The sequence below is a fragment of the Hippocampus zosterae genome, chromosome 1, assembly GCF_025434085.1.
Source record: "Hippocampus zosterae strain Florida chromosome 1, ASM2543408v3, whole genome shotgun sequence".
Lineage (NCBI taxonomy): Eukaryota > Metazoa > Chordata > Actinopteri > Syngnathiformes > Syngnathidae > Hippocampus > Hippocampus zosterae.
Window position 1 is genome coordinate 37,532,761 of NC_067451.1, and position 13,424 is coordinate 37,546,184.

General features: G+C 42.9%; 1 protein-coding gene across 1 annotated transcript in view; it reads left to right on the forward strand.

The window, feature by feature from the left end:
- LOC127597733 (tectonic-1-like) overlaps nucleotides 1-13,424 on the forward strand; it is a 34,217-nt gene that overhangs the window by 16,454 nt on the left and 4,339 nt on the right. The window contains exons 6-9 of the mRNA XM_052061089.1: nucleotides 201-326; nucleotides 12,674-12,762; nucleotides 12,852-12,983; nucleotides 13,072-13,225. Of these exons, the coding sequence (XP_051917049.1) occupies nucleotides 201-326; nucleotides 12,674-12,762; nucleotides 12,852-12,983; nucleotides 13,072-13,225 (501 nt within the window). The remainder of the gene's footprint in view (nucleotides 1-200; nucleotides 327-12,673; nucleotides 12,763-12,851; nucleotides 12,984-13,071; nucleotides 13,226-13,424) is intronic.

The window sequence follows — 13,424 nt, forward strand, 5'->3', positions numbered from 1 at the left end:
AAGTACTCAGTGCTTTCTCGCTGTCGCCTCATTCTCCTACTGCGGAGCAACTGGCGGTTCAGTATTTTGCGCAAGGACACTTCGACATGATCACGAGAGCTGAGGATCAAACCCACAGCCTTTGGGTTCTGAGACTGCTGCTCTACAACCTGAGCCATGCCGCCCCATAATGTTTTTTCTTGTTGTTGCTGTTTTCGCAGGTTGCATACTTGGTGAAGTACAACAAGGCAGGCCAAGTAGTGAATGCTGCAGTACATCTGCTGCTTGGGAACTTTAATGTCACACCATTTACCCTGGAGCAGGAGTTCTCGATCAAATTTATTCAGGTATTACTGAAGCTGAAACTGTTTTTGTTTAATCCACTTCAAATGATGTTATTTACAAAAGAAAGCATTTTTTAATTGCGATCAGATTGACTTTTGGTTTAGAAAAATATTGCTTCAGGAGAGAAGGATAATATTTACCGTTTACTGCATTGTGACTGCTAAATTGGAACAAATACGTCATGTCAGGTGTGTTTGAGCTCTTCCCAGAAAAATGCGCTCTGACTGAATTAAAATGGGTTCTCTGCATCTATTCTTTTAGATGAAATACACGTGGAATCCATTCATCGCTTCGTTTTCGAATTGATAATTTTCATGCAGAACTGGATTTTTCACAGGCACAGCATGATGATTAATCTTTGACTGTCCCAAAAGTGTTGAAAGGGAGCATCTTGCTATTTTATATCGCGATATATAATTTTGAGTCATGCAACAAAGTTATATCCAATTTGTATGGTGCCGAAGTGGATTGCAACGGTGCCAAATTTGTGATCATTCCGAATTAATAGTTCATCAACAATGTAATTATTTCATTAACTATGATTATTATTATTATTATTTGATTTGATTTGACTTTTTATTTGGTCTCCCATACGAGAAACTTGTCTCGGAGGACATGCCCTGCTTGCTGCTACATGCATTGAACAATAAAAACACATACTGTAAGCTACACCACATACATTGGACAATACATACAGTGCCGGACGATATATACTCTCCACACAATGGATGGTACGTCAAAGTCATATGCACACCCCACACTGCCCTCATGTCCTCCTGCTTTTCTGTCTGCCTTCCTCTAGTTGTTTGTTAATTAGGCTGATAGCCTGCGGTATGAATTAGTTTTTGTATCGGTTTAATTTGCAGAGAAGGGTCCCGTACCTCTTTCCTGAGTGTAGGAGCTCGAATTGGAAGTGCAGCACGTGCGAAGGATTGTCTAGAATGTTGTTGGCCTGTTGAATAACGTACTGCACATATATATATCTTGGGGGCGCAGGGGGCGGGGGCTGTACGCTTACCTTCCCTGCTGTCTTAACCAAGTTGGTTATGTGAGCTTTCGATTTTACAGTGTGGTTCCCAAACCAAGTGGTTATTCCAAAGCGCAGGACTGACTCAATAGTTGCTCAATAAAAGATCAAAAGAATGCCAGGGAGTGTGTTCCAGAGCTGGGGAGCAGAGCGACTGAAGGCTCTGTTTCCCATGGTGACGAGGTGACCAGGGGGGACTGTGAGGAGGGGAAAGAGCGAAGAGAGCGGACAGGTGTAGGAATATGGATGAGGTCAGACGGGTATGGAGGGGCAAGGTTATGGATGGCTTTGAATGTAAGGAGCATGATTTTATATTGAATGTGATGTATAATGGGGAGCCAGTGGAGATGTTGGAGGACAGGTGTAATATGGTTTATGAATGGTGTGAGCGTAATAATGCGAGCGGCTGAATTTTGGACCAGCTGAAGCTTGTGGAGGGTTTTTTTTTGTGGGAGACCGAGCAGGAGGGAGTTACAGTAATCAAGTCGGGAGGTGACAAGGGTGTGAAGAAGTATAGCAGTGGAGTGAGGGGTGAGAAAATAATCATAGTAATAATAATTAGAGCTGTCAGTTTAGCGCATTTTTATTGGCATTAATTTAAATGAATTTTAACGGGATTACATTTTTTCTCGCGAGATTACCGCGTCACACGTCACAAGCGGATGTTACGGTGCTCTATAAATACACCAGAAACAAAACAACAAGAGGCGCTGCAGAAGTCCACGCCCATGTCTGTTTTGCCAGCCATGGCAGCGCGAGACACCGAAAACGGATACTTAAAGAGTTTATGAATGGAAAGTTTACTTTTAAAAAGTTGCCAGATTGCTCCACCGACAAGACCAAAGTTACCTGTTCTCTCTCAGTGTATTATACAGGTATACGATTTATGCCACTTGTTACTTGTTTGGAACTATTTGGTGTGGAAGGTTGGAGCGTTCCGTGTCCATATAAATAGAGCGGGTGGAGCTTCTCTCTGTTCATCTGACAGTGACAGTGCGCTGCTCTAGCAAAAATTAAACGTTTCCAGTGTTGTCATCAAACCAAGTGTAGTCATCCGAAATGAGGTAGACACAAAAACCGTAGAGAGACTTCCGCGCAAGAAGGACCAACATAATCAACATAGCCTGACTGTGTTAGGGGGAGTGAACCCCCCCGCCCCCTCTTTCAGAATGGTTTGCCCCAGCAGCACTGGGGAAGTGCTTGCACTTGTCTGTACTGCCGGCAGTTTTGAATACAGCGGCACATAATGAACACTGGTGTCCGGGGTCTCGTTATTCTCCAACAAACATACAGAAACAGACTGCTGTGTTCACAGCAAACTTGAGAAAAACGAAGTATGCAACCATGGTTTAAATCCACTATAGGCTGAGTACTAGTTTACCTTAGATGTGCACTTTATAATGTTATATTGCTCTGTTTTGATTTAATTAAAAAAGCTGTTAAAGCAGCTGTTGTGTGACAATTTTTTTTTCACTCTTGTTGATGGACAGTAATATTGTGTGAGAGATTATGTGTGAACAACTGCTCCAAGTGAAAAATGTTCATGTAAAATTGAACATTTTAATTGTTATTTCAGTAAATATTTGCATTTGGCACATAGAAAACTGATCTCTGATCCACTGGTTAAAGGATACTTTGTTTCTCTCCTGCGTGTGATGGAAAAGTGGTTAGAACTGCATGACTGTTCGTGTTTTATGTTATGTGTTGTGTTTATTATTTTACTTTATGTTAACTGTTTTGTTAAGCGCTTTGTTACAGCTGCCGCTGTTGTGAAAGCGCTGTATAAATCAGCATGTATTGTATTGTATTGTATTCATGATTCCAAGTTGATGAGAGCATTAAAATGGGGAAAAATAGGACAAAAAAATAAATAAAAAATGTGAGTAATCACGATTAATTTTTTAGTTCATTTGAGTTAATTATGACAGATGCATTTTTAATTAGATTAAATATTTTAATAGTTTGACAGCTCTAATAATAATACATTTTATTTATAAATAACAGAAAACACAAAACAATACGGGTTGAGCAGCGGCAGCCAAAACGCGCCAGCGTTCACTCAACCCGAAAGTCAGAAAGAAACCACAAGGGAGGGAGAGGGGGAGAAAAAAAACCCACGCTCGAACTACCCTCATTTTGAAGATAATTTGAGTGAGGCAAAAAACTCCTGCACAAGCATATGACAGTTATAACAGGTCACAAGACATAAACAATGAAGACGGTGAAACAAGCGAATGTATGAGGGAGGGGGTGATGGTGGGGGACTAGCTTCCGTGCATACTTTCATCAGGGGAAGGTCGAGATGTTGTTTTGGTAGCAGGCTGCCCAAGAATTTAAGACAGCCTTGAGTCCGTGGCTTCTAAGGGTGTGGAAAATAATCGATATTAATCGATACATCGATGCGCACGTCCGCGATCCGAGTGCATCGGCTCATTCACTGGGTACGACGCGATTGACGGGTTAAATCGCGATTCATCACGATGCATTGATGGGTATCGGTGAAATCGCGATTCATGACGATGCATTGAGGGGTATCGGTAAAATCCGATTCAATCGCCGTTTTATTCATGTTAAACGTCACATATCTGCCCTTTCCTAGGCGCAATGAATGCACCATCATTGCTTTGCGTTTTGTGTTGAATACGGACGGTAGCCGTGCGTCACATAAAGTCCAGTACACAACGAGCGAAACATTATGGAAATTAGCGCACGCAGCAGCAAGGAAACCACTATATTTAATGCAGCCGCAACATTCAAATCTTATGTTTGGAAATACTACGGCTTCGAAAAGAAAGACGGAAAGCTTGATAAAACCTCCGTAATTTGCAAGGAATGTCGCACTAAGAAGCCATACAACGGCAGCACCACAAATATGCAGAACCACTTAAACCGATGGGACCAGATCACCGACAAGTTTCCCTCCCGCTTCCCCGCCCAGTTCCTCGTCGGACACCGGAGAAACTCTTGGTAAACCAGGTCAGGATCAGAAAAAAATTGCCTCTTATTTTGGGAGTCCCCTTGCAACTCACTGTGACCGCGCAATGGCTATAACTAAGGCCACTGCTTATTTCATATGCAAAGACCTCCAGCCTTAGCGTGGTGGACAACGAGGGTTGCAGACAGCTCGTGCACGTTTTGGAACCCAGGTATAAAATACCAGACAGGTCTGTGTTCACTTACAAACATATTCCCGATGTGTACAACAAAGTGAGAAGTGAGATTACTGTGTCGCTGAACAGTGCGCAAAGAGTTGCACTTACAGTGGATGGGTGGACATCTTGCGCTATAGATTCATATATATGAATATTTCATATAAGACACTCAGTGAGAGTCTGTTTGTGTTTACACTATAGCAACAGCTGTGAGTCTCAGGTGCCAAATTGTTTACATTTTCTTTGCACAAAACCCAATTGTGAAAGGGCTTAAATAAGTTTTTTACAAGTTCTACTCTTTATAAGGAATAAAGTGGTATCCTTTTTGTAATACCATACTGAATTCCATCTTTTTAAAACCTTTTTTTCTTTGCTTATTTGCATCATGTTTAATTGCACAATATCGCAACAAATTGCATTGTATTGTATCGGATCGCATTGATTTGAACTTAATGTGTATCGAATCGTATCGCATCGTGATGACGGTGAAACGTATCGCATCGTATCGCCAGAAAATTCCATGTATCGTTTAAGTATCGCATCGCTGGCAGTGGATCGTGATGTGTATCGAATCGTCCTCAGTGCTGAGATTCACATCCCTAGTGCCTTCATGTCTCTTTAATGGCGTCGATCAGCCAAATCCGTGATTTCCACATCCTCAACGGAGAGCGCAGCTGGTGAATGTTTCTAATAGTGATGGGAATTCCGGTTCTTTTTAGAGAGCCGGTTCTTTTGGCTCGGTTCACAAAAAAGAGCTCTTTCGGCTCCCAAATGGCTCCTCAGTTTTTTTGTTGCTTAAATTAATTTACTCCCAAAAATAATGTAAAATTATGTGTAAAATGAATTACTAATGTAAAAAATAAACAGTATATCAAATATTTATTATTTATATGGCTTATTTAATATTCTTCTGAACATACTCATCATGGAGTACAACACTGAATGCTACAAAAAAACATTACAAAGTAGAAGAACAAAGACCCATCTCAAAACAAGGTCAACAAAAAGTTCCAACAATCCCTGATTGTGTATATTTATAAGCTTTTAATTATTTACAGTAAAACAACATAAGTAAGCTTCCCACTAAGATTACCACACAATAAATTATTAATTAAAATTTTATATTGGAGATTTTAACCATGCACACTCTACACACTGCCTTTGATCTAGCAATTAAGTTGAAATGAGTCCAAATTTCACTGCGTTTCCTTTCCATTTTCTCGCCTTTCCACCATGTTTTTTTTTCTCTGTCGCGCTATCGAGCTCTCTCTTGTCTCCCTGTCTCTCCTGTTCGTGTGCAGCTCTTGTGTGTCTCTAACTCCTCTCCCTTCTCTTCACTGTAGTGTGTGTGTGTGTGTGTGTGTGTGTGTAACCCTCCCCTCCCTCTTCTACCACAGATCTTGACCAATCACATGCGGCTTTAACCGAAGGAGGGGGGAAAAAAGGAGAAAAAAAAGTCGGCTGCTATTAGGAGCGGCTCCCTATTAGGAGCCAGCTATTGTCGTTCACTTCAAGGAGCCGGGTCTAAAACCGTTCGTTCGCGAACGACACATCACTAGTTTCTAAGATGATAATATGCAGAACGAGTGATATTGTTCATATGTGAGGTGAAGGAGAGGGCGCTATCATGACTCTTGACCTGAGGGGAGGGGGAGATGAAGGAGCTGTCAAAGGGAATGGAGAAATTGTTTATTTTGTTTAGGGTGGATTTGGTGCCAACGATGAGTAGTTCAATGGTATTGCTGTTCAGTTTGAGGAAGTTTGAGGTGAACCACGATTTTAATTCCTGGAGACAGTTGGTTCGGGAGGATGGTGGGTGTATGGCAGACATGTCCAGCTCAGGGCCTGGAGGGCCACTGTCCTGCCTGTTTTCCAGCTCTCTCGCCTGCAACACACCTGATTCAGATGATCAGCTCATCAGCCAGCTCTGAAGCAGCATTAGAACGATCCTGATGATTTGTATCAGGTGTTTTGCTCCTGGGAGAGCTGGAAAACAGGCAGGACAGCGGCCGTTGAGGACTGACTTTGGACACCCCTGGAGTATGGTGTTTGGTTTGGTAGAGATGTAGAGCTGGGTGTCATCCGCGTAGCAGTGAATGTGATGTTTCCTGAAGATATTACTAAGGGGGAGAAGAGAGATTAGAGGCCAAGGACAGAACCCTGAGGAACACCTGAAGTGAGGGTAAAGGGTTGAGATCTAAAACATTTCAGCTGAATAAACTGGGTGCGGTCAGAGAGATAGGAACAGAACCAGGAGAGGGGGTTGCTGGTGATGCCAATGGAGGAGAGTCTGTCGAGGAGGATGGAGTGAGAGATGGTGTCAAAGGCTGCACTGAGGTCAAGCAGGCGGAGGATGGCGAGTGAACCGGAGTCAGCAGAGAGAAGAAGGTCATTGGATATTTTGAGTAGGGCAGTTTCAGTACCGGATTTTCACGACCATTCGGCTCACCGTATTGTTGGGCGCAGTCTCATTCATGGGTGCTATTTCTGTATTTGACACATAGACAAAACGCACTGTATTATTGGGCGCAGTTTTACAGTGGTAAAACATACGCCAGCTTAAACATACGGCATGCACACGCGCACGCTAAAAACACGTTAGCTTGAAGCATACGATAGCATGCCAAGACATACGGATACACGCTAAAAACACGTTTTTAACCCTCGTAGTCCACCGCTTGCGATAAATGTAAAATTATGTCTTTGAATCAAAGGCAAAGGCATTCGGAAAAACACCAGAGAGCTGAAACGTATGGGGGGGTTCTAAAATGGCCTAAATTTCATGACGTCACCGGCTGATAATTCTCAGGCATTGCAGCAATAATAAAAAAGGTTTTGATTGCGTAATCTTCGCAATTTACATATTTTGCACCATAGAGACCCATTATAATTCATATTTTCGAATGCATCTTAAACCTAATGTGTAAACATGCATTTCATGCGATTTTTACGTCAATCGTTTTGTTTTCTCTTGGACAGACGTATGCATGCCACATTGTTGGGTTGAGGTCATTCCAATTGTGCAACTTTTAGGTGGCGCCAGAGGATCGCAAATGAGTTTGCCTTTTTGCAGGAGGCTTCAAACCAATGCATTTTACATGAACACGTCCGGTCGGGATTGTTAGTAGGGCTTGGTTGGGACCTCCAGACACAATTTTTTTTTCTTTGCAAAAAATAAAGAATAAAAAATCCCAAAGAACTAATAAAAACTATATACCGTATTTTCACGACTATAAGGCGCCATTAAAAGTCTTAAATTTTCTCCAAAATGGACAGGACGCCTTATGGTGCAGAGCGTCCTTTATATGCGCCGAGTTCCAAAATCTGACTGACAGCCGACACGCTGTTTATATAGAGAAAAGGCGGAAGTGACGGTGGCCAGGCATGAAAGAAGTCGGCCAATCAGGGAAGGGTGGGCGTGTATATATACATATATGGAGAGGGAGAGAGAGCGAGAGAGGGAGAGAGAGGACAGACAAGCTAGTCCGCCAATGGTGAAGGGTGGGCGTGTAAGTGGACGCCTCAAGCCAGTACCAACACTTGTATAGAGTGTGGCAATGTGCATTGTTGCAAAACAACTCCGGTTTTGGTTTCTAAGAACCCCTGAAAATAAATTCGACAAAAAGACACGCCTACGAAGCTCAGTTCAAACTTAAAGCCACCGGTTATGCTTTATGCATGCGTCCCCATCTCACAGCAGCGGTGAAAAAAAAGTCAAGCAAATGAACTCTGAGCTTGCCGTTATTCCCGGAGGCTTGACTAAAGAACTCCAACCGCTGGACATTGGCATCAACCGGGCGTTCAAAGTAAAGTTGCAAACGGCATGGGAACAATGGATGATCGGTGGCAAACACAACTTTACAAAGAGTGAGAGGCAGCGCTTGGCGAGTTACGCCACAATACGCAACAACGAGAGGGAACGCGGCGTTTTTGATGGATTACGGTACTTGCACAATTGTTCAATTCTTTCTACACACACACGCGCTGCCACCATGTTTCGCTCTGTTCTTTACTTTCAAATGTGGGAAAGCTTCACACGAGAGAAATGTTGACTTTGCTGTTGGTACTCCTTCTTTCCGCTCGGCAATGCGTAGCAACTCACACTAGCATGCATTCAATGACAACTGAGATGTGCAGTCCTCTGCTTCTGATAGAGTATGAGGACTTTGATGGATTTCTGGGTGATGATTGATCGAAAAACATGAGAACATTGTACGATGGCTAAATAAAATACACCCAAACTCAGTTCTGCTTTCGTTGCCTTTTTAAAAACGTGTTTTTATCTTATCTGTATGTCTTGGCGTGCTACCGTATGCTTCAAGCTAACGTGTTAGAGTGCGCGCATGCATGCCGTATGTTTAAGCTGGCGTATGTTTTACCACTGTAAAACTGCGCCTATTCGTACGATGCGTCCTGTGTATGTGTAAAATACAGAAATGTCACGCATTACTGAGACTGCGGCCATTAGTACGATGCGTCGAATAGTCGTGAAAATACGGTATGTATGGATAGCACAGATGCCTCTGAACATTTTGAGTGTTTGAAAAAAAAAAAAAAAGAATGTTTGTGTAACACAAAATACATCATTACAAAAATTGTAAAATGCATAACTTAGGGTTTTTTTCATTTGAAGGACCCACGGGTTAAAAAGGCAAGAGAAGCAAAAATGAGTTTGGTTGTATTTTATTTAGCCATCGTACAATGTACTCACGTTTTTCGATCAAGCAACACCCAGAAATCCATCAAAGTCCTCATCTTCTGTATCAGAATTGAACAATTGTGCAAGTACCGGTAATGCATTAAAAAGGCTGTGTTCCCTCTCGTTGTCAGAGTCACTCTCATTGCCATGTGGCTCCACAGAAATGATGCCGGCTTTGCCAAAAGTTCGAACAACAGTGCAAGCAGACACGTTCGTCCAAGCAGCCACGATCCATTCGCAAATTGTGGCGTAACTTGTCCGGCGCTGACTCTCACTCTTTGTAAAGTTGTGTTTGCCATCGATCATCCATTGTTCCCATGCCGCTCGCAACTTTACTTTGAACGCCCGGTTGATGCCGATGTCCAGCGGTTAGAGTTCTTTAGTCAAGCCTCCGGGAATGACGGCAAGCTCAGAGTTCATTTGCTTGACTTGGTTTTTCACCGCTGCAGTGAGATGGGCACGCATGCCAAAAGCATAATCGATGGCTTGAAGTTTGAACTGAGCTTAATGGCGTGTCTCTTTGTAGAATTTAATTTCGGGGGTTCTTAGAAACCAAAACCGACGTTGTTTTTTTTTTCTAATAATGCACATAGCCACACTTTATACAAGTGTTGGTACCTGCTGGGGTGTCCCTTTAGCGTCCACTTACACGCCCACCCTTCACTCATTGGCGGACTTCTTCGCCGCATGCCTGTCCTCACTCACGTCCGCCTTCTCTCTCTCTCTCTCTCTCTCTCTCTCCATATATGTATATATACACGCCCACCCTTCACTGATTGGCTGACTTCTTTGCTGCATGGCTGTCCACACTCACTTCCGCCTTTTCTTTATATAAACAGCGTGTCGGCTGTCAGTCAGGTCTTGCAACTCAGTGCATACACAAGACGCTCCGCATCATAGGGCGTCCTGTCCGTTTTGGAGAAAATGTAAGACTTTTCATGGCGCCTTTATAGTCTTGAAAATACGGTACTATGGAGGGGACAGAAGCCAGATTTAAATTGTTCGTAGAGGTTATTGGAGGAGAGATGGGTGTGAAGTTGAACAGCCATTGCTTTTTCTAGAAGTTTGGAAATGAAGGAGAGATTTGATATGGGATGGAAGTTGTTCAGGCCGGAGGGATCAGAGCCAGGTTTCTTAAGTATGGGAGTGACAGCAGCAGTTTTTAGATGTGGGTGTAACCTGGATTATGGCATGAGGCAATGGGGAGTGGACATAACCAAAATCTATATTGACTAAAAGAGTAGTGTCGTTAAAAATTGCTTAATTAAACAGAATTGAATATTGCCGTGGCCCGAGCGAATCAGGGCACAAAATACTAGTGGGGTGTCAGCGAATGAGAGGTGCAGTTTTCACCTTCGTGACGTCACGAACGTGCGGCGCAACCTATCTCGGTCTCTTTTTCTGACGGGAACTGAACGCGAGCGGACGTATTCTTCACCGTTGTGAGGAAGTGTTTCGGGAGACAGAGAGTCATTTTACGCAACCTCGAGTACTGTACCTGGCTAACGGAGCTGTGAGCATTCCGTACCGCCGGGATTTCGCCGACCGTATAACATCGTCGGAGTATCGTTCAACATTCTTCTGGCCGGGTCTTTTGTGGAGTTCTAAATGAGGACAGCGCTGGGATTAGCGTGCCTTCAGTGGAGTGGATTCCATTACGGTGCCCTGACGTCCAAAAGTGCTGGAAAAGGGGGTACAGTGGTGGATGCGAGCCAACCAAAGAACATACAATATATTACATTTGATAAATTGTAATTTATTTTATTTGTGTTGGTGATGTATAGAATAATGTATTTTGTACGACAGGAGTTGACAAGAACATTTTGTGTTTAGTTATTTTATTCAGATTGAAAGAAAAAAAAGGAAACTCACACCTGTGTTGAGAAAGGTGATCACCAATTATTTTGCTTGAGGGAAAGGTCAACTAAGAGGTTGAGACTAAATTGGATTTATTTACTTTCTTTTTTCACTGTGGTTGTTGTGATAATTTGTTGTCCTGTGTCTATGTTTGATATAAAAGTTAATTGTTTTTACAACTGTTGTCTTGTTTCTTTGCCCATGCCACCCCCTCAATGGTGACATCATTGGCTCCAGTGAATCGAACCTAGTGTCCCCTTACTGGTCCAAGTAGAAACCCGTTGTCTGCCCAGTGTTTTATCATCTCCAGCAATTATAAAACAAACGTAGCCCTTGTTACAGGAGGGTACATTGCCGATAGAGAGGGAAGTTTGAATAATGTTAGTGATGAGAGGGGAGAGGGCCGATAGAGGCTTTGACTAGAACAGTCGGGAGAGGGTCAAGTTGACAAGTGGAGGTTTTGGACTTCTGAATTAAGATGGAGATTTGGTGGACAGATGGGGAGGTGAATGCAGAGAACAGCTGGGTAGGAGCCGGGGAGAATGGAGTAGGAGGGTTGGGAGCATATGAGGGGGTGAGTTGCGGGTGGATAAGTTGGATTTTGGATGTAAAAAATGAGGCCAGAGTATTACAGAAATCGGTAGAATAGAGATGTGATGGAAGAGTGTCAGCAGGTTTAGTGAATTTAGAAATGAGTGAAAAGAGTGTTTAGGGGTTACCTTCAGTGGAACTGATTAAACCAGAGTAGTAGGTTGATTTGGCTTTGGAAATTGAGTCCTTGTAATGGAAGAAGTGGGTAGTGTACATTCATTCTTTATTAATTGCGAGTCCACTTTTCCTGTTTAATCTTTCAAGTTGACGTACTTTTGATTTAAGTTGTCTGAGGGTAGGGGTAAACCAGGTCCTAATATGTGGAGGTGGTTAAACATTTAGATGGTTTCAGAAAATAATAATAATAATCATAACAGCCCTCCAAGGGAAACCGTAACAACAATGTGGCCCGCAACAAAAATGATTTTGACACCCCTGAGCTAAAAACACTAAATGCCAGCTTCTTTGGTCACCATTCTGTCCCGGAATTGGTCGCTGTACATGTTGTCACACTCCGCGATGACTACAGGTTGCAATTGTTATTTTCCCCACCACTGTTCTCAAATCTCCACACAAAATCCGTCTGTCACTCTGTGTGTGATGTAGTACGTTGCTGAAGCCGGTTGGCTGCCGTGTGGCCATGTGTGACAGAAGTTAAAATGTTTTAACTTGGAAAAATAGATCAATGTGCAGATTTTTCGTGCACGGCCCCGTGTGCCACTATTCCAAAAGGTAAATGGGCTGTCACTTGTGCAGCGGGAAATGACCACTTAGCCATGCCGCCACCCACACACGTCATCCGGGCCACCCCGCACAAACTACTTTACATCGACAATTACACAGCTAGAAATGCTCACCCTGCATTAGTTTGAACAAAGCATAAAAGAAGTGCACAAAAGGTGCTGCACCACATGAGTTGACGTGTTAGAGATGACGCCTTGCGCAAAATGGAGATCAGCAATGGAAGCTGCACTTTTACTTTTGACCAAGTACTGATTTGAGTTGCCAACTGTCATTTAACAGGAGGAGAATAACAACGTGCCATTCCATTACAGTGGAAATCCCGGTTATATCGTCGGACATCCTATTTTGTCTGGACAAGAAATTGCTGAATATCCATTACTGGGTACGAATGGTATTATCAGAAACAATGACTTGTTTAATTTTCTTGCCTTCTATTGTCCTTAACAGTTTTTCTTACAGATATGGTTCAAAACCCGGGAGACACACTGTCAATTCTCCCGATTTCCGCGAACCAAAACTGTATGAATGGTCCTCATCAGCGTTCTCCTGTCTTGTTTGGTGTGGACTCAATATCTGGCTGCACATTAAGGCATGACTTTTTCAGCAAAAACCCACTAACCTCACTCGAGTGAAAAGATGTGTACAGTATGTGATTGGATGTGTTCTGTCTTCTGCAGACTGGAGGAAGTAGCCAACTGCTCCCTGGTTTCTCAAATTATTATTGATGTTCTGCGAGGACAAAACCACCCCCAATATGTTGCGACGTTTGGAAACTCCGAATTACAAAATTCCCTTGACTGGTTGCCTATCAAGCGCAGCTATAATCAGAGGGTAAGCGCAGTCTGCTTGAAATTGAAAACTCACATGCACACAAGCAAGTGCGCAATTATTTACAATCAAGAGCTAGACCTAACTGTCCTGTGCACACAAAGATACATGCTTGCAGTTCTGGTGATCTCCGTCACTCGGAAGTAATTTTTTCAAGACCACCCTCACTCATGTTTCCATAAAACAAAATTCAACACATATC